General features: G+C 52.4%; 1 protein-coding gene across 4 annotated transcripts; it reads right to left on the bottom strand.

The window, feature by feature from the left end:
- Positions 1-865: 865 nt before the first annotated feature.
- On the bottom strand, positions 866-27,571 carry RRBP1 (ribosome binding protein 1). 4 transcript variants are annotated; one of them, XM_065730580.1, is made up of 24 exons: positions 27,559-27,571; positions 18,265-18,966; positions 16,157-16,305; positions 15,787-15,909; positions 14,927-15,079; positions 14,478-14,596; positions 13,475-13,628; positions 10,501-10,639; positions 9,934-10,121; positions 9,638-9,675; positions 8,306-8,396; positions 7,604-7,696; positions 7,145-7,234; positions 6,950-7,030; positions 6,769-6,858; positions 6,255-6,347; positions 5,226-5,297; positions 4,963-5,058; positions 4,307-4,390; positions 3,403-3,495; positions 2,618-2,701; positions 2,348-2,446; positions 1,695-1,838; positions 866-1,405 (listed from the first exon to the last, which is right to left on the bottom strand). In XM_065730580.1, the coding sequence occupies exons 2-24, from the start codon at positions 18,944-18,946 to the stop codon at positions 1,367-1,369; spliced, it is 2,994 nt and encodes a 997-aa protein (XP_065586652.1). In that variant the 5' UTR covers positions 18,947-18,966; positions 27,559-27,571; the 3' UTR covers positions 866-1,366. The 4 variants fall into 4 exon arrangements, with proteins under 4 accessions (XP_065586652.1, XP_065586566.1, XP_065586419.1 ...); XM_065730494.1 differs by lacking the exon at positions 27,559-27,571 and adding an exon at positions 22,390-22,454; XM_065730347.1 differs by lacking the exons at positions 3,403-3,495; positions 27,559-27,571.

The raw sequence follows: 27,571 nt of genomic DNA, 5'->3' as shown, positions 1-27,571 counted from the left end.
CGAGCACAGTGAAGGAGCTGGTTGTTGCGAAAGCAAAACCTGAAAACCAAAGGGTTTCATCACTTGGCTGCGCTGGCTGCTCTGGGGCCCTGACCGCCAACTGCTCTTTGTAGGTCGGCCACCCCCTTACCCTGCACTCAGCGGCTCGTCCCGACCTCGGGTTGCTTTCTGTTGGTTTTGCTTCTTTAACTTGTCACTGCCTGTGGCAGCAGGGCATCCCAAAGCCAGAAGGGGAACCTGATTGCTAATCGTGGCTGCAGGGGGAGGGCTGGGACAGTCATCCTTCCAGCAGCCTGTTAAGGCCAGGCAGGAGCCAGGCACTCGGCCCTCCTGCACTCAAAGGGCTGGAAGCAAGCAGAGTGGAGGGCAAGGGGCACGAGGTCACCAGCCTGCAGCCACCAGCTCCCTTCCAGACAGGAGCATAAGCCTCATCCCACATCAACAGCCCTGGGGTAGTGGGGTGGGAAGCACTCAGCCTCACCCTAGGTGCTGTTCGGGTGGGTTGCAGAGTCCACACACCATCAGCCCCTGCTGTGCACCCCTCAGTGCAGCCTTGAGGTCTCAACCACGAGGCCGTGTCTGGGATGCCCACCGGCCACAGCTGTGTGAAGTGTCTGCTGCCCTCACCAGCAGCAGGGAACGCCTCCATACCTGTCCCTGGGAGCAGCCATCCCACTGCACCCCCCGTGGCCTCAGCCTCTGCACCTCCTTACTGGAGAAAACACAGTGATGAGAGCTGCTACAGCACAGCAGGGAGAGCAAAGTTTCCACTTCCAGCCTCAGCAGGGTCATCCTTCAGTCACGCCCAAAGCCCTGCCAACATGAAGAATAACCAGAGAAATAAAGCAGGAACAAGCTTCTTCAACTACGTCATTTTAATTGCATCGACACCCAGAAAATACACAAAAGGATCCGTGCCCAGAGCCGCCCATCAACAAGAGGTTTCCTTCCATCGTGGGTCTTACTTTCACACTTCTTTCACTCCCCCCAAAAAATAATATATATATATTTATATATATAATAATAATTGCACCATTTGATGTACAAGCACAGCCTTCCCTTTTTCACACATTCGTGGGTTCGAGGAGGGTGAAGCCCTGTCCCCAGCCTGGCCAGAGCAGCTCCCAGGGGAACAAATGGTTGTACAAAACAGTATGAAGAGTTTCTTACAAATGTACGCCTGCACTGTTTACTTTTTTTTTTTTTTTAACTTTTTTTTCCCCTCTTTTAAGTTTCAAAACTAGGTTTTGGGTCACTAATGGCTTGTATTGTATCTTATCTACAATAAATTCAGCATATATTTTTGCTTTAGGAATGTGTAAGGCATTTGGTTAAGTTGAACGGTACGTTCTAGGTCACAGACTCGTCAAACTGAAGTCCCTTCCTTCGAACTGTCCTCTTCCCCCTGGAGAAGGAGAACAGAGGGGAGTTACTCGGTTGGGTCCCAGCCTTATTCTTGCTGTAGGATAAAAGCAGCACAGCAGTTCCCATGTGGGTCAGATCTCCCCTTGCAGACAGGGAAAATGGTGACTGCCCCCAGCAAAGCCAGCCACGTGCCTTCCAGCACTAGAGGACCCCCACTGCATCCCATTTTAAACCACCATGTGACACACTCTCCTGCAGCCTCCACCAGTGGCAGAAGGGATGGCCAACTGCCACAGCCGGGCACCCGTCTGAGCGCAGGGAACGAGTACCTGTTCATGAAGCTGTTCTTTCAGTTTCTTCACCGTTTCTCTCTCTTTGGCCAGTTGGTCCTGGGTAACCTTCAGTAGCTCCTGTAGTTTGGTTGCTGCCTGGCCCAAGTCCTTTGTTAGTTTTTTTTCTTTTTCAAGTCTTTCCTAGATGGGAGTGAAAAGAACCCACACGCCTCAGCCTCCCTGCTCGCAGGGGACCCGCTAACCCCAGGAGATGGTGAGGGCTGAAAACATCAACAGAGCACAGTGACCACAAAAGTGGTCATGGCAATGAGCTTGCCAGAGTTCAAGGAGCTTTCCAACATAGGCTCTGAAATTTGGGTGCTGCTGTGCAGGGCCAGGAGTGGGCTCAGTGATCCTTATGGGTCCCTTCCAACCCAGGATATTCTGTGGTTCTGTGACTCTACGGGAAGCCCCATGTGCTAAGGCAGTCAGCTCCAAGCATCACCCCACCCTGGCCAACAAGGGGCTGTGACTCGCAGCCTGCTGTCCTTCAGCTCACAGACAGCACAGGGGCAAGGACTTCCTTAGGAACTATCTACCTCACCCCTCCATCCCCACCAGGGATAAATCGTTCCCAAAGTTCTGCCTGAATATAGCTTTGGCCATCTTGGCTCAGCACCACGCACAAGGGACCAGGGCAGCCGCATCACCTTGAGATGCTGGGCCTCCTCCGTGTCCGAAGTCGCCGCGTTTTCAGCCAGTCTCAACTTCTCCAGCTCCGCCTGCAAGCTGCACGCTGAGCTTTGCGCCTGGAAGGGGGACACACACTCGTTAAACACCAGCACAGCAGCGGGCACCTCCTGCCCCACCGCAGCTGGGCTGTGGAGCCACCACCAGATGGCTGTGGGCACTGCATCCACCGCGACCGCAGCACTCAGCACCAAGAGCCCGGCTGCCAACCCTGCCGGCCCAGCACGCACCTCCTCCAGCTCCCGTGCCAGCTTTTGCCTCAGCTCTTGCTCCTTCTCCATCAGCGCCTCGTTCTGCTCCAGCTGCATTTTCAACTGCATTGAGAAGGGAAAAAAACACTCAGAAAATAAAACAAAGGGAGAGCTGATGAGGACGACTCGGGAAGCTGGGCTGTATCGAAGGAATAAAGCCTGGAGCTCTCCCCAGGGCACGGAAGGGCAATGGGTACAGAAGTTGTAAGGATGCCCATGGGGAGCCTGGGCATCGCCAAAGTTTGCTTGCTTTTTGAGCAGCACGACATGGGAGGATGTATGTGGCAGATCCTCGTGTGCGCCACAGCAGCGCCCAAGGGAAGGTTCCACAGTTAACAGGATTAAAGGAGAGAGACAGAGCCCAGCGTGCAGCAGCCACCGCTGCCAGCGAGAGCTGTTAGCCTACAAGGCAACAGCCGTGGATAATGCCTTCAGCCCAGCTCCAGCAAGATTTGCAGAGCCTCTGCTCCTACACAGGGCCTATAATCCTAATCCCCAGCCTGCTGCTGGAAAGGGTGCCCGTGCAGCTGTGTCAGGATGTCTTCTTCTGCAGCCTGCCCTGCTTCAGAGAAGACCTTCAACATGTGGCTGAAGGCAGCGAGGCCTGGCTTCCCACAGCCTCCATGTACCAACCCCATACACACAGGACAGGAGACAACAGCAAACCCACGTGCAGTTTTCCATGCAGTTAGAGACAAGGGGACAGGACAAGGGACACGGTTAAGGGTCAGTGACCCTGAGGGCAGCAATCTCACCACCCTAACCTCGAAGGGCGTGGGACTGCCCAGGGCAGCCTGTGACCCCTCTACTTCTCCATCCTGCACGTGGCTCTTCATCTCACTCAGCTGCTGCCTGACCTGGAGGAAGGACCAGCAAGCTTGCCTCAGTTACACAGCCCTGTGGCAAGGCCCACAAGGACCTGCAGCCCTGTGTTGTCAACCCTTTTGCTTGCATACAAGCTGAAATGTTGGCAAAACTATATCAGGTTCTGCATCTAACACAGCAAGTTTGAAAGATGGATGTTTGTACTAAGCATAAAACCCTGTGCAGAAGAAAGGAGAGGCTCCCGAATGAACACAAGCATGTTTAGTGCTTACAGCCACCTGCCCAACTAATGAGATTAAAGCTGATGACTATCCAGCACCAAGCTCCCCAAAGAGCAAAAGCTGCACCAGTTTGTTCAGTGAGTCAGACAATAGTGGCTTCCAAAGAACAAAGCATTTCCAATATTCAAATCCAAAGGAGTAACTCCTGTCTCACAACCAAATTACTGATTTTAAAAACAAAAGCCCTCACAGTTTTGGCAGGTCTGTTGGCTCTCCTGGCCCTTTATGCAGGCCTCTCTCCCACTACACAGCCTCATCTTTTAGTCTTCTAAGCAACTCCTATGCAGGAGGCACACAGATCCTAATTCATCCCACCCAGGGCCCCAGGGCAGCACTCAAACCCCCACTCCAAGCGTTTGTGAGGTGCAATCAGTTCCCACAGTGGGGAAGGCTGGTTACCCTCGTGGTGGCCATGCCTTCCTCCCATTTCCAAACCTGTAGGGAGGAGAAGCAAGGCACCAGCAAGCAGATGAATCCTAGGTCATGATTTGTGAGCTGCCCCGAGGCCAGGCAGCAGTCCTACTTGCAGGCAGACAGGTCCCAGTGGTGCATCACCCCTTACCAGGGCCAGCTCCTTGCTCTGCTTCTGTGTTTCTGTCTTTGCTGCCTCCAGCTGCTCTTGGGACTCCAATAAGAGCTGTCTCAGCTGTTGAAATGAAACAGGAAGCAGAGGTGAGGAAGAGCATTAGGGTTTGGGCTTTTATCTCCAACCACACCTCTGAGCACCTGTGGCCCACCTTGCAATACAGAAGTCCAGTTCTGGCCACTTCCCACCCCACTCTGCTGCCCCTGGTCCCTCAGCCCCATCACCCTGGTGCCCTCAGAGAGGTAAAAAAGGCAAACCCACGTATGTACCCTATGTTGGAGCCCTGCAGCCCAGCATAGATTGTTACAATGCAACACCATCTCAGAGAGGCAGTGATATTATCAGTTGCTGAAGGCTGCTCAGAGAGGCAACTGTGGGACAGCTCTGCCTCACCTGAGCCACAGAAATCCCACAGGGCACTGAAATGCAAGGGGCACCTCCATGTAGATCTCCATCAGTCTGACAACTTATCCTGACAACAGATGTCCACAACCCAGACCAGAGCAAACATCTCCAGCTATTTTCTCCTGCTCTGCAAAGCTGCACAACCCTGGGGCACTCCTCAAATCCCCAAAAAGGTGGAGAGGAGGTTTAGAAGAAGGAACATTTCCAGTAACGGCTGCCACACTTACGCCTTCAACTTCTTTTGTGTAGTTCTGGCGTTCAGAACTGGCTGTCTGCAAGTGATTTTCCAGTTGTGCTTCCAGGAGAGAGATGTATTCCTTCAGCTGGATGAAAAGGGAAGATTGCACAGGGGGTTGAGGTGCCTGGACCCATCCCATGCTGCAGCCCATCTTCTGCAGGGTAGGTCAGGAGATGGGTTCCCATTCAGCCCAAGCACAGCACCCATCTGCCCAGTGCCCACACCAGGAATGCAGAAGGCCAAAAACCTTACCTGGTCAGTGCTCTGCAGCTCTGCTTTCAACTTCTCTATCATATCTTCAAGGGATTTCAACTGGAGTTGTGACTAAGTGAGGAAAAAAAAGAGTCAGCAGAAGGCATTCCTGGATTTATTTTTGAGAAAAGGACTTCATGGTTGCTGAATACTTGTACAGAATTATTCCCCTCTTCTCCACAGAGAGGCAGAGCTGTTCTGGGCCTGCCTCAGCCGCCACGTCCATCCCAACACACACACACACACACACACACACACCCCAGCAGCCACGTCATCCCCAAGCAGCACAGCTGCAGCCCTAAAACCCACGTGACGGGGAGCAACCAGACCATGGGAAGTAGTTTTATTTCAGTTCTGCATTCAAAAGGTTTCCGAAGTCAGAGATAACTGAAGTCACATTTGCAGAAAAGGTGTGAGCAGCCAAGCCCTCCCAGAGCCCAGCTAAGTCACAGGAGTTCAGGACACACGCTTTCCCCCAGACGCGTGGAGAGCGCTGGCGCTTTGGCAGCAGCAAGCTGGCTTTGTAACCAGTGAGAGAGGTACCCAAAGCTAGACAGACAGCTGGACAAAAAACTATGCACAATACGTGGCTTGGACCTCAGCTCCTTTCTGAAACCTCAACCAAAGCCAAGCTCAACCTACATACCAAGAGCAAGCCAAGTCCCTGGAAATAGGAGTCCAAGAACACGGCACGTGCCCTGCCTCGGTCAAGCCAGCACCCACCAGGAGGGCTGAGTCTGACTTCCAAGTTTGAGAGCTGGGATTAGTGAAGCAGTAACGCAGTTTCCCAATGACCATGCCTGTACCAGAGAGCTGTAACCCATTCCTCCAGCATACAGTGGGCAGGGAGGTGAGAACAAGGGTTCAAGTGAGTTTCGTGTCTGTTAATTTTGTGACAAGAGGTAGAAGAGAAAGGTCTCATGCCTCAGAGTCCAAAGCTGGCAGGAACAGACAGGGTCACCATCCAGTTTGCAGCCAACAAACCCTCTGCTCCACAAGCAACACACCCAGGTGTCCCAAAGCACACACCTTCTGGAGTTCCTCTTCAGAGACAGTCAGCTTCGCTTTCCACACCTTCTCCTCCTCCTCCACGCTCTTCTGCAGGTCTCGCAGCATCCCTTCCTGTTGGCAAAGCCCCAGCTGAGCCCAAGCCTCCTGCAGCCCTCCCAGATGGAGTACCATGGCAGTCACCAGGGCTGAGTGCCACAGAACATCCATCTCTTCTCAAAGGATTTGGGCCAGCAACAGAATCAGGTGGGGCTGGGAGCACCCAGTTCCCAAGCTGCCTCAGCCACTTTGCTTACTGGGGCCCTTGCATGTGCCACTGTGCCTCAAGCAACAACCATGAAGGTTTCCATCTTGATGTGAATGAATAAAAAAGCTCTAGAAATTCAGGCTTGTCCTCTTCCCCTGTCTCACTGAGGAATAATCCTCCCATGGCAGCCCTAGCATACTGTGCAAAGCCCACCAGCAGCCCATGAGCTGCTGGGAAATTGAGCTGCATTTCCAGCAGAAGACCAACACGTTACGAGCTGTAACTTACTGTCTCTGCAAGGATAGCCCTGTACTGCTCACATTCTGCTTGTAAAGTGCTCTGCGCTTCCTCTGCTTCTTTCAGTTTAAGTGCTGAATCCTGAAAAGGGAGATGGAGAAAGAGAAATGAAGAAAAGAAAGAAGCGACTCAAGAATTCTCTGTCCCTTCATTTCCCAGCCCCTCCACTTACCACAGGCTCTGTCATAATTGTGTGTTGCTTTAGCACGTTCTCAGCCTTCTCCTTAAACTCTTGTAGCCATGCCTCATAATCCTGAGTATTAAAAACAGGACAAGGAGAGGAAAAAGAAAGAAAATGATGTTTAGATGCCTGTCATTCCTGCACGGCAGAGGCTCTAAAAGGGGGGCTGGAAAGTAAGGAGCTCACCTGCTGTGACACTGTGACTTCAGGGAACGCAGAGAGCAGAGTCTCTTTGGTTCGTGTCTGGAGCACATCAAGCTGGTGGGACAACTCCTCCTGCAAAAGGGACACACTGGCATGGGGTGGAGGACTCAGGTGCTCACGAGCCAGGCTGCCAGCACCAGTCTTGCTTTTCTGTGCACACACAGGTAAGCTGGCATGGGAAAACCAGCAAGCAGAGGACACTGCCTCTGAGAATCACTGAAATATCCCCCCCCCTCTGTTCACAGTCCTGGTTCCCCTGCGGTGATCTGCGGTGGATACACAACCTCAAGACAAGACCTGGGGAAGCTGGTGGGAGGGTTAAACCAGCACTGTTCCTAAGGCAAGGCAAGCAACCCAGAGCAAACAACTGGTGGTTCTGGAGAGGCTGAACACTTCCCCTACAACACTGATGCCACTACTGAAGAGAAATACCAGGCTCACCTTTGCTTTTGCAGCAGCGAGCAGCTTTTCCTCACACGCCTTCTCCACTGTGGTCAACGCTTCCACTGCTTTCCAGTTCTTCTCACGAAGGTCCTGCCGAGACCACACACACAAGCCTTATTGCCACACAGCACGCTGAAGGCCGCCAAGCTGCTTGTTGGCACTGCGGAGGATTTCAAAGCCTCCCTTCAGGAAAACGGGCAGCCCGCCACTTTTGCCGAGGATCTCCCATCCCACCACCCACGTGCATTCCTTTCTCCCCCATCCCTGCAGCTGCCCAAAGCACCACGTCGCTAGGGCGAAGCCTGAAGGCTCAAGTCTTCCTGCAGGAACAGAGCAGAGCAGGATGGAGACAAGCTCCACAAGCAGCCCTCGGAGCTGCCTGAAGGAGACACAGGCCTAGCAGAAGGGGAAAAGTAGCAGAGAGGCAACGAGGAGCTGCCTCAACCCTACTGGACAGCATAATAGGTCCTGAGCCCAGGAAAGGGACACCTCCACCCCATCAGCTCGAGCACTTCAGCAGCACTCTGCCAGGGCCCTCTGGCTCCCTGGAAGATAAAGTGATACGCCAGTGCTCCATGGTGCTGGAAGAGCCTGTGCTGCACCGCAGAGCAACGGTTAACATCCTGACCCCAAAGATTTGGGTTTTTATAGCGAAAAGAATCTGAGCAGCAAAAGCTGAGCCCAGTTCATTCCACGTACATTGTTTTTTGTCTTCTGTTGCTCCATCGCCTCTCGCAGCTCTGCTGCTTCCCTTTCCAAGGACAAGAGCTGGTCCGTTTTCTCCTGGAGCCTGGAATGGCATGATGCATGAGTGAGCTTCCACCTCCACCTCCCACCCAAGGCAGTGAGCTCTGAGTAAGGGAGCACAGCCCTACTTGGGATCTGCTCTGGGATCTACAAGCAGTGGGAAGCTGCACGTGGATGCAGAGAGAGAGGGAGCAGACTGTACTTGTTGGGATTAAAACCAGGAAATGAAAGACCATGGCAATGCTGGAGTGAGATGCAGTTTTCTTAACAGCAATAATAAGCGAGTAGTTGGCTGGCTGCACATCTAGGACAAGAGAAAGAAGGAATTCGAGCCAAAGGCCACAAGCTCTGGATCACACGACTGGAACCACTCCCAACACACTCCCATTCAGGGCTCATTAAGCTGAGATAGCCCACAGCTCTGCATTTTGAAAGCATTATCCTACTATCTCCAGTAACCACAAATCAGCTCCACCATCTAGGCACCTTGCGGCCTGCAGCTTTCCTCCACACCCTCTGACCCATCTCATCTGCCCTGAAGAGACCCTCATCTTGAGCAGAACAAAGGAGATTCAAGTCCCTGACACAAACCGCTCAAATATCTTGGGGTCCCAGGACCTCAGGTTGAGCAGGTTTCCTCCTTCAGAGGAACTCTGGGTGCTCGCTCACAGCGAGGGCACCTCAGAACTCCTTCTGCCACAGGCAGAGACTGAACCTTCATGGAGGTGCCCAGCACACGAGAGGCAGCAGCCACTATTTGTGGTGTGGGAAACTCCAATGAGACACCATGAAATCCTTTTTCTCTGATGCAAGTAGATGTCAAACAGAAGAACAGGAACCCAGAGAGGTGGTGAATCTCCATCCCTGAAGATATCCAAAAGTCACCTGAAATAGCCCCCCAAACTCTTGCTCTGGATAGCTCAGCTTTGAGCACAGGCTTGGATCAGAGACATCACAGGTTCTCATCCACTTCGAGCCCTGACACAACTTCCCCAGCCAGTTCCACAGAAACAGCTGTCACGTGCCAGACAGCAATTAAATTGTCACTTCAGGATGGATTGGCTGTTACCTGGGGCAGACACTGGAACCAATTAATACTTGAAACAGCTGCACTGACCAGGATTCACCTCATCTTCCTGGGTTCACAGAGTCCCCCAGGCTGTCTAACAGGGAGAGCAGGAAGTCCTCACTCACACAGCTCAGCACTGGGCAAAGTCTGGGATGCACGGACAGCAAATTGGAAGAAGCAGCAGTTTATGTATGCTAGAGAGCACCCAGACATACCTTAGCTGCAGTTGCTTCATTTCTGCTTCGTTGGCTGCCTGGAAACAGAGAAATCACTTTCATTATCTGCCCTAGACAAGCGATGCAGATCAGCCATTTCAGTGGCACCCTAGAGAGGATCCATTAGCAGAGATAACACAGATACTACTATAAGAGTGCAGAAACATCTGGTTGGGCCTGGTGCTACAAGCTGAACCACCTGCTGCCAGCTGGGCACGGGCAGATCCCTTCCACACCTGTCACAAAGCAGTGCAACCCCCTCTCCTCCTCTCACCCAAATTAAAAACGCACAGGACCTGCAGGTCTCTGTCTTTTTCTGCCTCTCTCATCTGGCCTGCTTCCAGCAGAGCTTCGATGGATTTGATTCTCTCCAGGAGCCTCGTGTTCTCCAAGCTGGCATCCTGAAGTTTCCTCTTCAAGCTGTCCAACTCCAGCAATTTGCTTTTAACCTCTGTTTCGGAGCTCAGCAGCTTGGCCTGCAGCTCTGTCGGAGGAAGGGGAGAGAAACGCACTAAGGTAGGTGCCAACAAACTCATAGACTCCCCATCCTGCCCTGCCCTGCCCTAGCATGACCCTTGGCCAAAGAAGCCTTGGCCACGGACACTTTGCAAGAGGATAGAACAGGCAAGAAGGGATGTGCGACAGGACAGAAGGACTGGAGTGGCAGCCTACAAGAGTGGCAGCCTACTGTTCCTGCAGTACCAGCCCCTTTTGTCTTGCTTGTATTGATGCCAGAAAGTTAAACTCATCCCCAGGACTACTTTCCTTGCCCTCAACAGCCCCATCCAACAATCAGCCCCAAAAGCTCAAAATCTGCTTTGTGTTCCAGCTGCCCCACAGCTGTGCTGTGTCATGGTCCTCACCAGCAATGCTCTGCTGCTGCCCTTTGGCCTTTTCTGCATCTGCTACCAGGCTCCTGTAGCTGGTCTGGGTTTTGCGGAGCTCATCACTTACTTCATCCAGCCTCTTCTGCAGTGTCGCCTCCACTTCTCTTTGAGAAGCCTGCATGGCAGAAAGAGAAGGCTTTGAAGAGTATACCAGGAACACAGAGCAGCATGAAGCAAAGCTCAGTGCCACATGACACTATTTTCAAGCTGTGTTTTGGGACCAGAAGGGGGGAAGGCAGGGAAAGTCATCCTTTCCCCACACTTCCACTCTCAATGAAGTATCCCCCTTTTGTGCTCGTGTTTTGTAACTCACCAGCACTCAAGTGGCAATCAGACAACAGTTTCAGTCTCAGTTCCAGGCCAAGACTACTGCTAACCTCCCCACAGTCTGCAAGGGAATGCTGAAAACCCTCTGAAAGCTCTGGTCACAGAAGCATAGAGTCATTAAGGTTGAAAAGGACCACTAAGATCATCACGTCCAAACGTCTATCCCCGCCACTAACCACATCCCTCAGTGCCACATCTCCACAGTTCTTGAGCCCCCTCCAGGGACGATGACTCCACCACCTCCTGGGCAGCCTGCACCAGCACCTCACCACTCTTCTCAGAAGAAATGTTTCCCAATATCCAACACAAAAGCATTCTAACACACGCCACTGCAGGAAACCTCCCCTTTGCAAAGCCCCAGTCGATGCTCAGAGCCCAAACACTGCACACTCAGCAGCATACACACGTCTCTGAACTTCTCTGCTGCAGGTTTATTCTGGCAGGCACTGCACAGCTCCATTTACTGACCACACTCACAGACACTGCCATACTGTGGGGAGAGAGGAGAATGCCCTGCCAGCAGCACTCAGGATCTCACAGGTGCTCCTTACACCAAGGAGGATGTCCTCAACATTTTTAGCTCTCAGAAAGCAGATGTCATGCAGGCAGTTGATGCCTCAGCCCAGCTTGTACAGGTCTGACACTGCCATCAGCAGGCCTAGACACCCAGCCACGTGTTTCCACAGGCAGTGGAATGTTTTATGTGGTTTGGGCCAGAGAATACATTTTTCCATCTTAGAAAGCAGCAGAGAAGAGGGCTGGCCAAGAGTATTGCTTGGAGGGGGAAGGTAGAGAGAGAAGCACGAGGCACGTGCTAAAAACCAGTAGTTCTGCACACTACACTGCTGCAATGCTTTGTGTGGAGAGGACAGGAAAAGGCAACCAGCAGCCCAGTGTTCATGGGCGTGATGCTTCCAGAACTGCTCTGAGGATTTAACATCATGTCCTCAGCTCAGAGCTCCAGGCAGCACTGGAAAGCACATTCTCCCTATCACCACAGGCACTTGAACACATTGGCTTTGAAGTTTTGCAGCTAGTACAATGGTTAATGTGACTAGTATGAAGGCATGCAACAAGCTGACAGCCCCCAAGAAGCTCTCCCTAAAGCATGCCTAAAAGTTGGTGCCTTAAGGCAGCTTCTGCCCTCACACCAGCACCATGCTTTCATCAGCAACCAGGCTCATTGCTGTTTCTGCTACTTGACTGCAAAAGCAGCAGGGGCTCAAAAATGATTGAAAGGAGATCTGCACCCTCAGGCATGAAGAGATAGGACACTGCGTGCCCACACGGCTCCCAGATCCTGGCTTACCCAATAAGCACAAGCACTACCCTGCCTGAAGATGCTTCCCCTGCACACCAGCAACGTGCACCAACCACAGCCTGCCCCATGTCTGTGCTTGGGAAGTGGTCGTTGAGCACCCAAAAAAACAAACAACCCGGCCACACCCTGGTGACAACAAAAAAGCCACAGCCCTATCTTCTGTGCTAGCATTACCAGGCCTGAAAACAGCATCTGTGGGTTTGCTCCCTTGCTCTCTCATCTGCATGAACACAGACACAAGCTGACTGGGACCAGTGTGTTTCCCATCACATCTCAGGGGGTTTCTACAGAAAAGGAAGGGTCACTGTGGCAGAAAAAGCCCTCCTTCTCCCAGCTGCTCCTCTCCCTGCTGCTTCCAAGGCTCCAGCCACCACCAGGAGGTGGTGCCTGCCAACGTCTGGTCCTGCAGGGACCGGAGGCATGGCCAGATGCTCCCCACCCATTCAGCACCAGGTCTCCCACAACACCTCCACACCAGATGTGTGAGAAGAATGGTTTTTACTGAGTCTCATGCTGCCTGGGTTTTGCTGGTGATGCTACAAGAAAGCCACAATGCACGTGACAACTAACACAGGGGAGGCTATTAAGAAGAGATCTGCAAAGCAGTTTGCTTTCCAGCTGTCAACAGTCATCTCTCCCCAAGCTCCTTCCATAGCCAAGTCTCCAGATCCCATGCAATTCAGTTACCCTTCATGACATCAGAGCCTCTTAGCCCCTAACAAACCTGGAAAGAGACAATTTTACTGAACAGGGTAAGGCGAGTGCACGCACATGGGCACAAAGCAAGTGTGCACACCCTCAGGAGCATGCACACAGCCTTGTCTCTCAACAGCTGACTTCAGTTTCTTAAAGCCAGAATCCTTCATGATCACTCTCCCTGCAGAAAGGGGGGTGGGAAGTCAGTGTCTGACATGAGCACCTTCCCTTCTGAAGAAAGGCACAGGGAAGAGCTGTCTGTACACAACACTTTACTCTCAGCAGCTGCCCATTTCCACTGGAACAATAAAAAATAAAAAAGACCTCCTAAGGTCACAAACCCAGAACACTGCAGGACTTGGCTCTCGTGGCAAATCCTCTCTCTCTGTCCAACCTTGTGCATGCAGTTCACAGAGAGAACGACCAGAAACACATGGAGATTAAGCAACCCAGACAAGATGAGGGAAAACATTTGGCAAAGGCCCGAACCCCTGGCTAGCTCAAGCCAGCTGTCCCCCACCCCAGGCTGGAGCAACAGTGAATGCAGACCCTCCTGCAAGACACTGAGCCCATGCTGAAGGACCAGGCTGGCAGTGCCTGCCTGACCTGTAGCTGCTCGATCTGCTTCTCCGAGGCCACTGCTTTCATCTCCCAGCTCTTTTTCTGCTGCTCCTCTTGCTGCAGCACCTCCGATTTTTCAGACAGCTCTTTCATCAGCTTGTTGCATTCTTGCCGTAACTTGGCCAGCTCAGCGTTCTGCCTGGAAAAAGCAGGGTTATCTTAGCCCACAGGACAGTCAAGCATCCTTGGTGTTACTTACAGAAGAATACAAATGCTTGTGGGCCTGATATGGGACTTGAAGCATTTTAGTGGCCACATTTTCCTATTTCTACGGGCCGCCTGGTCCTTCAGGGAGGGGGTGGAAAGTTGACAAATCACTTCTTAAAAGCCGTATTTCAATCACAGGAGACATTCCTTTCTTATGAAGTAGAAGACACGAGGATCTGTGTTCCCAGACACAAGAGGAAGTTCTCTAAGCATCTGGAGTCCAGTCTGTAATTATTTTAGCGCTGTTAATCACCAGCTATTTCATATTTTCTATAAAAAGGAGTGTGAAATTCTTCTATCTAGCTCATATTTGTTCTACAGGCATCAGGCACGTCTCGGCTCCCTGCATCATCACTTGTTTCAAAGAGCCAGCTGGATTGCTTCTTGGGTCGGGAAGTATGAGCTCACCTAAGCAACAAAGGGCCCCAGTGCCTCCTGCTCCCTTCTCCCTCCCGCTGCCTGCTGGTTAAAGCAGCAGCACAGGTAGCCCTGGGCTCACAGCAGAGCAGGCTCCCCCTGCCCTCCCACAACATCACAAGCCACAGCATGGGAAAGGTATCTTCATTTCCCCTGCCTGCCCCCAAAAGCCATTTGGCAAACACTTCTTCACTCCATTCCCTACCTCCAGCCAGCAATAGGCTTTGCAGGGGGAGGTCCCTTCAGTAAGTGGCAAACCAGCCCATAAACCACTGACAGTGGGAAAAGCCAAGCCCAAAAGAGAGCTAATCCTTGCTGGCAAAGGCAGTCCCAGCCTCTGCTCCCACCCCAGTCATGGACTTACTTGCTCTCTGTCTGGCTGGTGGCCTGGTTGAGTGCATCCCTCAGGATGGAGTTCTCCTGCTGCAGGCGAGCGAGCTGTGTGTTGGGGCCATTCTCCAGCTGCTCCTGCAGGGCCCGAATCTAGAAGAGCCCAACAGAAGTTATGCTGCTTTGTGGGGTGCATGCAACATTTCATTCCAGCCTTGGACACTCGCACAAGGGATGTGCCACAGAGCTTTGCCCCCTTCCCCAGTTCACAGGTACCAACGGCCCCCAGAACACACTATCTCATGAAGATGCTCCCAAGCATTCACTCTCCCTTGAGCAATACAGTTTAATAAAGCCCCTATTGAAGAACTGAGCATAAGAGGGTCACTCCCACATCCTCAAGTCTCTCCTTGCATCACTCTGCATCTCCATGAACCCCGGAAAAGGTATTAAGCAGCCAGAGGAGGATGTCCTGTAACCTACCTTTCCCTGGAGCTGCTGTGTCTCATTTACATGGTCCTGGTAGCTGGCCTGCATCCGTGCCTGGACAGCAGTGATCTCCCGCTCACGGGTGACCAGCTGTTCCTTCAGCTTGCTCTCACTGGCCACTGCCTTGGTCCTCTCAGCTGCCAGTTCCTGCATGGAGAGAATCTGCCTGCTTAGTCCTCAGGGCTCCAATTTCCTCCTCACGAGGAAACATAAAACTTGACTGCCTAATTCAGAAGATGCAGAAGTTGAGCCATTTCAGTGCCACCAGGTACCTGGGCACCCCTACACTAAGGCAGCACAGCCAAGCTAAGTGGCAGCACTTACATTTCTACCCGCATCTTCTTTTGGGCTCTGTGGCCACTGGATGCCACTATTGTTCCACAGTGGGCCAGCTGGGAGACAGCAGCAAGACAGCATGGACTTTTTCTCCAGCTCATCATAAAAAATATGGGCACAAAGCAGGAGGAACATAAAAAAAGAAGAGTACCCTCCACCCCTTGCAGAGGCAGAATTAATACTTGATCCAGCAGCTGGCAGCCCTGCCCACGCAGGGGGTTGCAACTAGATGACCTTTAAGGCCCTTCCAACCCAAGCCATTCTGTAATTGAATGACTACTGCTGGGCAGCTGGACTACATTGTGTCACTGTCCCACACCGCCCATACAACTGTTCTGAATGGCTTTGCCCTTTCCTCTCCCACCTGCTACTCCTGGTCCTGCTGGCAGCAAGGTAGAGGCAAATGGACAATGGCTGTGGCCACCCCAAAGGGATGAGATGTAGGGACTAAGAGGCCTGGCTGCTTCATCAAAGCGGGGTGAGCCACCGGGACAGTGGGCAGGCTGCACAATGCTTACCTTGCTCAATTCCCGCAGCTTGTTCCTGGCAGCAGCTGCATCTTCCTGCTCAGCAGTGAGCTGCTTCTCCTTCTCTTCCAGCTGGCGCTTCAGGACAGCGACTGGGTCACCCTTCTGTGTAGCCTGCAAGCATGAGGCAGCACGTGAGAGGGGACCACCATCTCCAAACCCACTCTTTCCCCACAGGCAGGAGCCACCCAGCATGCTTGACACAGGACTTCCAACAAAGCTCCGGCCTCCACAACTGAACCACGGGGTCAGTGGGACCCCCAGCCCACTCAAAGACTTGGAGCTCTCCCTGCCAAGGCTTGGCAGAGGCAGGGTCAGAAGCAGCAGCATTGGGTGGCCATGAGAATGCCCGCAGCCCTACCGTGTGCCAGGTGTCCTGCACGATGCCCGCTCTCTCTGTCAGGATCTCGATGAGCTGCTGGGCTTCTCCTTCACTGAATGCCATGCTGCTGATGGTAGACACCAGTGTCTTGTAGGGCAGGTAGAGGGGCCCATCTGAGTCAGCAGGTGCTAGGGAGGAAAAAGAAGGAACTGGGACCACTCAGGTTGATGACAGAGCATTCAAATACTTCAGCAGGCTTCAACCCCAAAACTGATGCTTCAGATCAGCAACCAGCCCGATGTGTGCAGCCAAGAGGTGCCAGCTGACCTCAACCACTCTGCGATTCTGGGATTCCCTATTGCTCTGCTAATGTGAAGGATGAGCTTGGGGCCCCTGGAGCTGGACAAGGAGCGGGCATCGAGGCCACCCTACTCCAGCACGTGCTCTGTCAAGGGCACAAGGCCCTTTGCCAGGCTGTCCTGGACCAGTTCCACTACAGGGCCCAGCAGTCACACTGGTGGTGGCACCTCATGGAAAACACATTTAAGAAGGGGAAAAACACTGCACTGCTTAGGAGCCAGGCTCACATTTCACTCATACACATGACAGCGTGGATGCAGGACAGCACATCACCTTCCTCAGCTCGGTTTCGCTGGGTGGAGGAACCCATCAGCAAAATGTCACCCATCTCCGGCCAGCATTGCGCAAGCAATCTTTGCACAAGGAGGGCATGACACAAACACCATCTCACAGCTGGCAAACGGGCCTGGGGCAACCTGCCAAATCACAGCACAGCGGCCAGCTTCATCTGGACCCAGTTCTGCAAAGGGAAATCTACGCCATGCCGAGCCCATTCACCAATTTTGAGGTGAAAACCTCACACCCTGCCCAAGGAGGCAGCAAAGCAAGAAGCCCTCACACAGCATTGCTCTGGTAGAGCTGCTGTGGGGGAGCACAGTGGGGTTTGAGCCATTTCTCAAAGCCAAGGAGACACAGATCACTTCTTGCCTGGAGCCCCAAGAACGGAGCTCATTCAGCACTACCACATCAGGTACCATCACCATGTGTCAAGGGGAGCAGCTCCTGCTATCAAAGCTCATGACCTGGGATCCAAGTACACATTAACTGCTTGCAAACAAGCTTTTCTGCAATGCAGGAGGCTGAAAACAAACCACACATTTTTATACCCCAAGCCACTCCTGTCAGGTTTGGCATCTGTTTCAGTGCTGAGGACGTGTCTTCAGACATCTCAGTTTTTATCTGCCACAGGACGGTTTGTTGCTTCTGTCTTCAATAAATGGAAGAGACCACAGCGGGCACCAAAAGGCTTTCCTAATGCTTTGGTACAACTATAGACAACGTTGTAGCACAAACATTGGCGAGAGCTTTCTTTTGGAAAACCCCACAGGAGCACGTAAGACATCAGTCCTGGCTTTCAAGAGATGCAGGACCTGTACTTCACATCCAAAGGCACAGACCTTCAGAGCAGCCCAAAAACTGCCCAGGTGAACAAATGATAAGAGTTCATTTCCCACCCACATTGCATCAGCCTACAAGTATCGTTTACCCAAAAAGCAACCAAAAAAGACCAAAATAGAACTGTTTGTATTGGTGCAAAGAGTGGCAGGAATCCAGCTACAGAGCTGTGCCTACATCTATTTACACCCAGTGGGTTCGGAAGCCCCTCTTCCTTGTTTTCCACCCTGCTGTACAGCAAGCTGGCAGCTGCTCTTCTCCCAGGAGAAGTACCTGGAGCTCCCATTCATTCCAGGTATACAGAACTGCTCAGGGATCCCCAATACAACAAGGAAGGAACCGATATCTGTGCTGAGCCAAGGAGACAAGCACCAACCAGGGCACCCAAAGCAGGAGGCAACACATTACAGAGTGAAAACAAATCAGTAAGTTACTGACTTCAGTTCTCCTTCTCCCAGAGAGAAAGGCAGTCCAGAACAAGTTTCTCCCAACCAACCTCAACACACATGGCCCATCTCACCAGATGCAGTCATTCAACAATTGCCCTGTTACCAACAGGGAAGAAGGGAAAAAAAAAAAACATCTCCGAACAGGGCAGCTCTGTTTTAGCAGTACCAAGATGCTCTGTTTGCTTAGTCAATGGGAATATACACAGAGGTATTTGGTCTTACCTGGTTCAGCCTTCTTCTTGGATGCAGACTTCTTCTTGACAGGCCCATCGTGCTTCTGCTCCTCGTGGGTTGGAACAGCCTCAGGTTTTTTGATGGGGATGGATCTGACAAGTGGGGCACTCTGCTGCGTGCCAACTGGTGGCACTGCCACAACAGGCACCTCCTTAGGGGTCACCTCCAACACGGGAGAGCCTTTGGGAACACTGGCAGGAGGAGATGCCAATGCTGGGCTAGGAGCGGGTTCTACCTTTGCCACCTTCTTCTCTCTCTTTCTCTTTTCCTTAGGAGAGGAAGCAGGTTTCTCCTTTTCCTGGGGGGGCACTGACACTGCTGTGGTCGGAGGCTCAACAGTTACGGGCTCTGGCACCACAGCAGGCTCAAGAACCACATCCTTGGGAGACTCAGTCACTTCCTGAGTAACTTGCTGCTCCGGTATCTTTCCATTAGGTTTTTCTTCCTTTTTCTTTGCTTTTCCTTTTTTCTCAACAGGTTTCTCCTTCTTCTTTTTCTCTATTTTGTGCTGGTTGGTCTTCTCAAGCTCCTTACGTTGCTTTGCCAAGGCTTCCTCATAAGAAGTCTCCTTCATAGAGAATGTGGACACCAGGAAGATCCCAATGGCTGATATCACCATAAAGCCTCCAAAGACCACAACACCGAGCGTCTGAGGGTCGTACACATCCATCCTGCCTTCTTCTTCTGTGCCTGCAAGACACCAGAGCAACAGTGAGGGGAAAACCCAAAAAATGCAATCAGTTCTCCAAGGGAATTCGAAGGGTCATTTGTGTTTCCAAACACCACCTTGCACTGAAAAGACAAACGCTCACACATGTTTGGGGAGGGCTAAAAGTTACAGATCACTACACCCATATTGGCTATTCACAGTGATCCAGTTATACTGCTGCAGCTAATTTCACTGGTAGCAACGTCCAGAAGAACAAAAAAGTTAGAAGGAAAAGAAGAGGAATGCAATCACAGACACCAGCAATCACCTGCTGCACATCTGCTGGGGTGGTTTAGCATGATTGCAGGACAATACCTGTGGCACTTCTAACAATTAGGATGAAAGCACGTGCAGGGCAGCTCTCCCTGTTTGCTTCCAAATGCAGAAACAACCACTCTGCAACAGTTCTTGCAGCACGGATGTGCAGTGATCGCATTCTGCCAGATCACTGCTCACAGGGAGAAAACGCAGCGCCGAGGCTGTGTGCACGTACACCATGTAGAGAACCAAGTCCCAACCATTTCCTTGAAATGCAAATAGCAATAAAAGTCATAAGTTCATGCTAAAAAAAAAAAACAACAAGAAAAAGAGTCATAAATTATCTCATCTCCCCAACAGACGCCAGAAGGAAGAAGTGAGTGAGACTCGCAGACAGAGTGCTGGATGTGGCACTTCTCCTTCCACCTCTGCTACCAGCCAGCAGTTTGTCCACCCAAACACAACAAGCAGCATTGGATGCTGAGACCAGGCAGGCAGAGAGCCACCACTGCAAGGTGTTGCCATCTCTGCTCTGCTCAGTTCTTAATCAAACCTCGTCCTAAGCTCCTAAGCCCATCACTTCCCTGCTGTCCCACTCAGGTTCTTCCTATCAGGGCACAATCTCCACAGAGCCCTGAGCTGGCTCTGCAACCCCGACGGGAATGCTGAATTGGGCCATCCATCTGCAAAGGAGCGCTTTCCAGGACGTGCCAAGATGTGTTTTTTTGTTGCTGTGCAAATATAATCAGAAAAACACAGAAAGCTCCTGGCTATCAGGAGTTCCCATCCCCACACTTAACTGTAAACATTATCAAATTTCCTCTGTATAAGGGGTTGTGGGTTGAGGAGGAGGGAGGGAAGGAGGTGCTGGGAGGGGAGGAGGCAAAAAGAAGAATAAAACTAAGATCAGCATCTTTGCAAAACCTCAGTGCCTGAAAGCAGAGAGCTCGGAGGTTTTTCCTTTCTAACAGCTGGAGCAGGGAACTCACAGCCCTGTCTGAAGCGAGCAGGAGGATCTCCATGCCAGCTGGACCCAGCCACCCTGCACAGACCAAGCACTGCCCAAGCTCCCAGTGGGGATCACAGCCCCTGCCCCAGTGTGCTAAGTATCCCCGCTGCAGAAGAGAGGGCTTTGGGATCTTCCCCACCAGGATGAGCAGACTGAACAGATTCCTCATAGAATCACAGAATGGCGCAGGTAGGAGGGGATCTTACAGATCACCCAGTCCCAATCCTCTGTCACAGGCAGGGCTGCCTCCTATCAGCTCAGGCTGCCCAGGGCCCTATCCAACCTGGCCTTGATTGCCTCCAGGGATGGGGCACCACAACTTCTCTGAGTAACATGTCCCAGCCTGCAGGGCAAAAAGGAGGACTTCCCCAAAGTAAATGGAAAGTGAGGCTGAAGAATGCATATCCACGATCTAATGCTGGTTTTAGGGTTACACCAAAGCATCCATCAGATGTCGGAAGACAGAACGAAGTGACCTGTGTTGGTAAGAATAAACCCTCCTCAACACCACACTATCATATAAGCACATTTCGAGCCAATTTGGTGCTCCAGCTTAGGGCAGGCACTTTGCCAACTCCTGGTAACCACCACCCAACCCCACCAGCTGCTGTCACCACCTCCAAAAGCAGCCGCATCGAGCCAAGGAGGGAAAAAGAAGAAACAGAGCAAACCCCAGTCTGGCACCAGAACACCTCTCCAGAGCCCAGACAAAACCTCATGCCCAAGATGACGCAGGTCCTGGCAGCCCCGCTATGCAGTTGGGCCATCCCAGCAGCAATGCCCACAGCAGCCCCTCTATACCTGTCCTTAAACGCAGAGCAGAGCAGAGAAGGGCACACCATTTTCTCCTGTAAGAGCCTTTTACAGCCCAATGCCCACACAGTGGTGCACGGACATGACTAGCCTTCCATGTCCAAAAAAACAGAGCTCACATTCTGTAAACCCATGTGAAGAGCTGTCCTTTAACTCTTCAGTGTGCTTTTTGCTCGTCATCCATCAAATCTCCCCAGATCCCAGATAACAGCCCAAGTAACCCTTCCCACACAGCGCCCGTGCTTGCCCTGAGCAGAAGTCCACAGAAGCAGAGTTGGGAACACTTGGCCCTCCTCGGGGTAAGCACAGAGCAGCACCCAGCCCTGACACCTCACACAGAGCTCCAGCAGGTCACACAGGAGCCACGGAGACCTCAGTTCCCCGCACAGCCAAAAGAGAACGGGTGGGCTGCCCTGCCCTGGGAAAGTGCACCAGATGGGGAAAGATGCTCCTTGCAGCCTCCGTGCTTGGCCACAGCATCACAGCAGCATCTCCCGCTGGAGTCAGGAGGTGCAGAGGTGCACGGTGCTGCGGGGCAGCGAGCCGGGCTCTCCCTCTGCTTTCCCCCAGCAGCAGCCTGGCCCAGCAGACGAGGCTCGGAGCTGAGATTTCAGCTTCTTCCCGAGCACAAAACCGCGAGCGTCTCCTGAAGTTTCTCCCCGCATCCTGTCGCAACAGGAGGAGGGCATGCCGAGGTCCTTTTTTTTCAAGCGCGGTGAACGGAAAAGGCACGATCATCTCATAGCCGTGACCTTCTGTAACCGCGGGTAATCAGCTTACGGGATCCCATCGGGCTGCGGGCCCAGGAATGCGGCCGGGACAGCCGGGACCGCGGCACGGAACCCCGGGGGTGTCCGGGGAGCGCAGGAGGGGTCGGTCGGAGGGAGGAAGAGGCGGCGTAGCCGCGTCCATCATCCGGCGGTGCGGGCCCCTCCCCGGCCGCCTGCACACGTCGCCATTCCGCACCGCCCTGCACGCCGCGGGCCATTCATCCCGGCCGGACGCTCCCCCCCCCCCACCCCGTCCCGGCGGAGGGGCCGCGGGGCGGGACCCCTCGGCGCGGGACCCCCGAACACGCGTGTGCGTGGAGCGGGCCCCCCCGGAGCGCTGACAGCCGGCTAGGGGCTGCCCGGGCGGGAGCGGGGTCCGCTGGCAGCGCCGCGGGGCAGTGCGGGAATCCCTCCCGCTGCGCCGCGGGGACCCCCGCCGGGAGCCGGGGCCGCGTGCAGAGCGGGGGTCCCCAGCAGCGCCCGCCGCGGCTCCGAGCGACGCTCCCCCGGCGCAGCGTCCCCATCCCGCCCCGGCCCCCGCCGCTACCGCCTACCCGCCCGGCTCGCTCCCCGCTCGCCGCACGCCCGTCTGGAGTCGTGGCACTTTCTGCCGCTCGCTCGCCGGGCGCGCCGGGCCCGCCCCGCTCCGCACCGCGGGACCACTCAGCGCGGGGGGCGGGCCGGGCGCGCCGCCTCCTGGGGGCTGTAGGCCCCGGGCCGGGGAAAGCCGGGCTCGAAGCTGGCGGGGCTGGCGCGGCGGGAAAGCGGCTTCCAAGAGGCTGGCTCAAGAGTCACAAGTGAAGGTTTGCGAGCCGGCCCCTGAGCAGGTCGGCCCGTGGCGTGCAGCTCTGCGGACCTTTGGCCGAGTGCTGTTTGCGGGGAAGAAAGAGGGTTTGATTGCTCGGGAAGCTGCTGGGATCAGCACGATGCGCTCCGTGCTATCGCAGCAGAGCCTGATAAGCTGTGGGTCCCAGAGCTGCGGCAGAACCTTGCTCGGAGCTGCCCACGGCGTGCAGTGATACCCAGCATGGTGGGCACAGGGGCACGTATGCCTCCTGGCCTGACTGTGAGGTCCTGTGTGGGACAAACGAGAAATGGGATGTACTACTCAAGTATCTATTTGCATCAGAGGGAATTAGCTAGCAGGAAATTATGTAAATGCTTCAATATCTTAGAAAGAAGTTGAAGGGACTCCATTCACAATAGAATGGAGCATCCATGGCTGAAGTGATGGAGAAGAGCCAGGGCACCCTTTGGGAGATGCTGTCACCTGACAGCCTGTACCATGAGACCTGTCCTGAGTATGACCAAAGGCCAGACTCCATGGGGCTGTATCTCCAAAACCACCCAATAGATCAACCACCATGCTCAAACAGCCACCCTGCAAACAACTCAACCAACCATCTCTCCAAGAAAAAAAAAAAAATAAACCAACAAACAACCTAACCAATCACTGTAATTAAAATAAATAAATAAATAAACAGGAACCATCAGAAATGAAAAGGGCTAGGACAGAGGTTTGCTGCCTGCTGTGTCACCCAAGATTGCTCGAGCTACCCTTTTCACACAAAGCTGCATGGTGGGGACAACTCCTGTGTGCACTTCCAGCCAAGCTCAAAGCCCATCTCTCTCCCTTTCCTGCTCCACTCTGGCCCTGTTATGGAGCACTCTGGTTTCTGCACTTACTAGGCACTGATCACAGATAGAAATCTGTTACAGAAGTAGCTGGGAAGGAGGGATAATCTGACCTTATCATAGGGGCTTCTAGTCATGGAGGCAGCGAAACTGAGTCCCAGGGAACATCAAGCACTTGAGCAGAATGATACTTCGTGTGATTGATGAGAAAGGGGGATAAAAACATGTTAATGCATTTCAGTGGCCAGAGCCTCTCATGGAGCGGCCATAGCGGCTGCTCTTAGCAGTGTCACTGGGACTCACACCAGCTGCTGCTGCACCATCACCCAGCACGCACAGAACAAGCTGTGCTTCTCAGACCAACTGGGATCAGCAGCAGGTCCTGTCCACAGCCTGGTACAACTCAACACAATGGCAAGGACAATAACTGACTGTTTCATGAAGACAAATGTGATGAAATGAGAGAGAAAAAAAAATAGGCTAGTGAAGAAACATTTCAGCTAATTATGACAACGTGGCATCTGCAGAGGGACCTGAAATAGACAGATCAGGCATGTGGACCACAGTGGCACAGACATGCCCTCAGGCTCACTGTGCGTTAATTTCTCAGCTGCCTGAAGCCCGTGCTCATTCTCTGCTCACCAACACCTACATGGTCCCAACCTGACCCCAGTGCCTGTGGTTTGCCTATTCTCCCCTTTTTAAGGCATTGCATCTGGGTAGGAATAGGGCTGGGAAAACTGAACTCAGCCCAGCCCTCATCCCAATGTGGCATCCAGTCAGCCCAGCCCCTCCGGAGCGCTCAGTACCCTGGTGTTAAAACAACCAGAGCACTGGCAGTCATCCACGGTCATCCTCACTGCTAGAAAGTTTTTCTTGGGCTCAGTCTGAAAATCCCCTGCTCCAACTCTAGTTTTTTAGACCCTAGTTATTTTTGCATCCACAAGCCTTTGGCTGTTGCTGAAGAAACTGTTGTTTGGCCCTGGAGCGGCTCCAAATTTTTCTGCTAGATGTATTAGTTATCCTAAATCCATAGCCGTGGCTGGGATATATTTAGCTCCTCAAACAAGCCCTGCTGTGGGTGAGGGAACGCTGCATGGGGCTCCTAGGTCCTGAAGGAATCAAGAGCTGAGATCTTCAGTTAAGCAAAATGCAGGCTGAGAGGGAGCAGGATGGGAAGCACGCAAAAGCAAAGCATTAAGTTAGGAGTTAAGAGACTGTGCTTGCAAAGAAACAAGTGTGTACCTCATCAGCTTTTCAGCCTGTTAAGACAGGGGACCTGGCAGGGCTTGCTTGTGCAGAGCGTGAGCACACAGCCCAAAACCCAACTGCAATGGAGCAAGGGGCTTTAAGACAAGGATATCCCAGAGCAGCTGTCCTGGATGAGGTGACTCCTCAGTTCTTGTCCAGTTCTTGCTCATCTGTAGCACATCTGTATGGGCACCCACACCCAATCAAAAGAAGCACATCTGTACTTCAGCTTTTCTTTCCATCACCTTTCCAACCACTCTGTCCTGCAGAAATGGCAACAAGATGCCAAAAGTTCAGTGACTTTGTCCTTGGGATGAGTAACAGTAAAGCTATCGCAGAAGGAGATGGCACTGATGAGGATCTGGGAGTTAAATTAGCTGACAAAGTTCTTGAGGAGATCATCTCTTTCTTTCCTCCCCAGCAATTTCTCACTTTACCCACTGACCTCATCAAGAAGATCACATCCCTGTGGCATCCTTTCTTCTCCCCCTGGCCATGCCAGAACTCCTGCTGTGCAAGTCCAGCTGAAATCTGGTGTCAGATTGCTCTTTAATGGAGAGCAAGGTCAAATACCCATGTGGTTCATCAGCTTCTCTGTCCTCTTTGGAGATGTTTTACATTTCTACAGCAGCCCAACAAGCATTCTTCAACAGGGGACTGCCTTTCCACCAGGCTCACATGAGGTCTCAGTGAATGATCAGGGCAACACAGGCACAACTCCTGCCTGAGCAGAGGTTGGACCAGGTGAGTTTCCTTCCTTCCCATTCTGGCCATCCTGCTGCCCTATGAAAAGCACCAAGCTGTCCTTCTCTCCACATCAATCATCCTCAGCGCTTGGTTTTATCAGGGTCAGGATCTTGTCTCGCTCTGGTTCATCTCTGGTGCCACCTCAGTGGCTGGGACATAAGCAACATGCTGGCACGTGGAAAGCTGTGTCAGTGTGCCAGAGCACACTTGTGACAGGAAAATCCAGCCAAAAGGTAAAGCTGGGAACACAAGCTAATTTGGGAACACAATGGTTACGCTAGTCAAAACACCTTCCAAAGGAGGAGGGAAGGAAATTACCTAATGCTTTACCATGCAGTTAGGGCTTTGCACAGCTTGGAAGGAAGGGCATTCCCATCCAGGCAAGGAAAATGTGCCTGAAAAAGGCACAGGGCCCTCTGCATCCTCAGGATGGGACATTCAACGTGGGAGAGCACTTTCTCTCTCTATTCCCAGACTAGTTTCTGGTCCAGGTAACTTTATGGCTCTCTCAAAAGTCTGTCTGGACAGAAGTTCATGTGACTTTAGGAGATGATGTTTAATAACAAGCACCAAATGCATACAAAATCTGCTGAGACAGTACAGAGCTATACAAACTTCTCTTCCTCCACTGCCACCAGGCTGCAATCAGACTTTTTCCTCGCTTCCCATGTTATAAGAAGTCATCTCCATTGATTGACTCAACATCTGGAAATTATAGTCCAGCTGAAAACAATCCAGGAAGGATCTAAACAAGCCACCAACACAGCTCCCAGCTTTGAGAACTCCCGTTGCATGGGCCCATATAGAGAATGGCTGTCTGAGTGATGACACCAATAAATAGGCACAGACACTCTGAAAAGGTAGTCATAGATTCAAAGAATCATAGATCATTAAAGCTGGAAAAGACCACTAAGATCATCACGTCCAACTGTCACCACCATGCCCACTAAACTGTGTCCCTCAGTGCCACATCCACACGCATGCTGCATGGACTATTTCCAGTACATCACTCCAAGTGGTTGTAAAGTACTTGGGAGAGAAAGGCAGCAGCATCAATCCCACCTTTCACAGGAAGCTCAGGCAGGAGGAGGACAGCCTCTCCTGGGTGGTGGAGACATCTCCCGTGTTCTAAGATGTTCTGGCTCCCCCTCTGAGTATGAGGCCATCCCTCCGTTCATAACTGTTGATGCAGAATGCTTCCTTCCAGAAAACCATGTTCCTCACTCATAAAATAAATACACCCTAAAAGGAGTGTATTTCTTCTGGGGAAGAAAAATGCCTGCTTTGAATATGTAGTTCTCCCATCCATACACACCTTAGAATGAATATCCATTGCTGGACATTGAAAGCATCCAATATGCCCACTATTGCGATAGGTGCTTTGTGTAAGAGTGAGCCTCTTTTGCCTCTGCAGGAAAAAACCTCCTGGAGAAGTCCTGGAATCTGCCACATCAGCACAGAAATACATCCAAACCTCTCTGAAATAGGCACACCTCTGAGTGGTTATTTACCCAGAGAAGCAGAACAGCCATCAGGGGAATGCTCTGATCACACCACCTCCATCACAGCACCCACGAACCAGATCCTCAGTAGTATCATAGAATCATTGAGGTTGGAGAGACCAACCACCAACCCATCCCCTCCATACCCACTAACCACGTTCCTCAGTGCCACATCTCCACATTCCTTGAACACTTCCAGGGATGGTGACTCCATCACACAGAATCACAGAATTGTAGGACTTGGAAGGGACCTCTAGAGATCATCTAGTCCAATCCCTCTACCAAAGTAGGCTCCCTAGACCAGGTTGCACAGGAAGGCATCCACCTCCCTGAGCAGCCTGTTCCATGTAGAAGATGAAAAAGAAAGAGAAAAGAGAAGGAAAGAGAGAGAGGGGAAAAAAAGGAAAATAAATGTTAAGCAGTTTTCCATCCAAAAAATACAGTTGGGAACCTCAGGCCTTGGGAGAAGTTAGACCTGCGTGCGAGGTGGCACCAGGGTATGCCAAGGTAAATCCCAGCCCTGAATTGCTCCTCTTAGGGCAGCAGTGCGTAACTGCATGCCGCCATCTGAGAACACGCTGTACTCACCATTCAGCCTTAA

Source organism: Cyrtonyx montezumae, unplaced genomic scaffold (assembly GCF_038088225.1).
Source record: "Cyrtonyx montezumae isolate F1298 unplaced genomic scaffold, pur_monq_1.0 scaffold_0, whole genome shotgun sequence".
Taxonomy (NCBI): Eukaryota; Metazoa; Chordata; class Aves; order Galliformes; family Odontophoridae; genus Cyrtonyx; species Cyrtonyx montezumae.
This window is presented reverse-complemented; position numbering and strand designations above follow the sequence as displayed.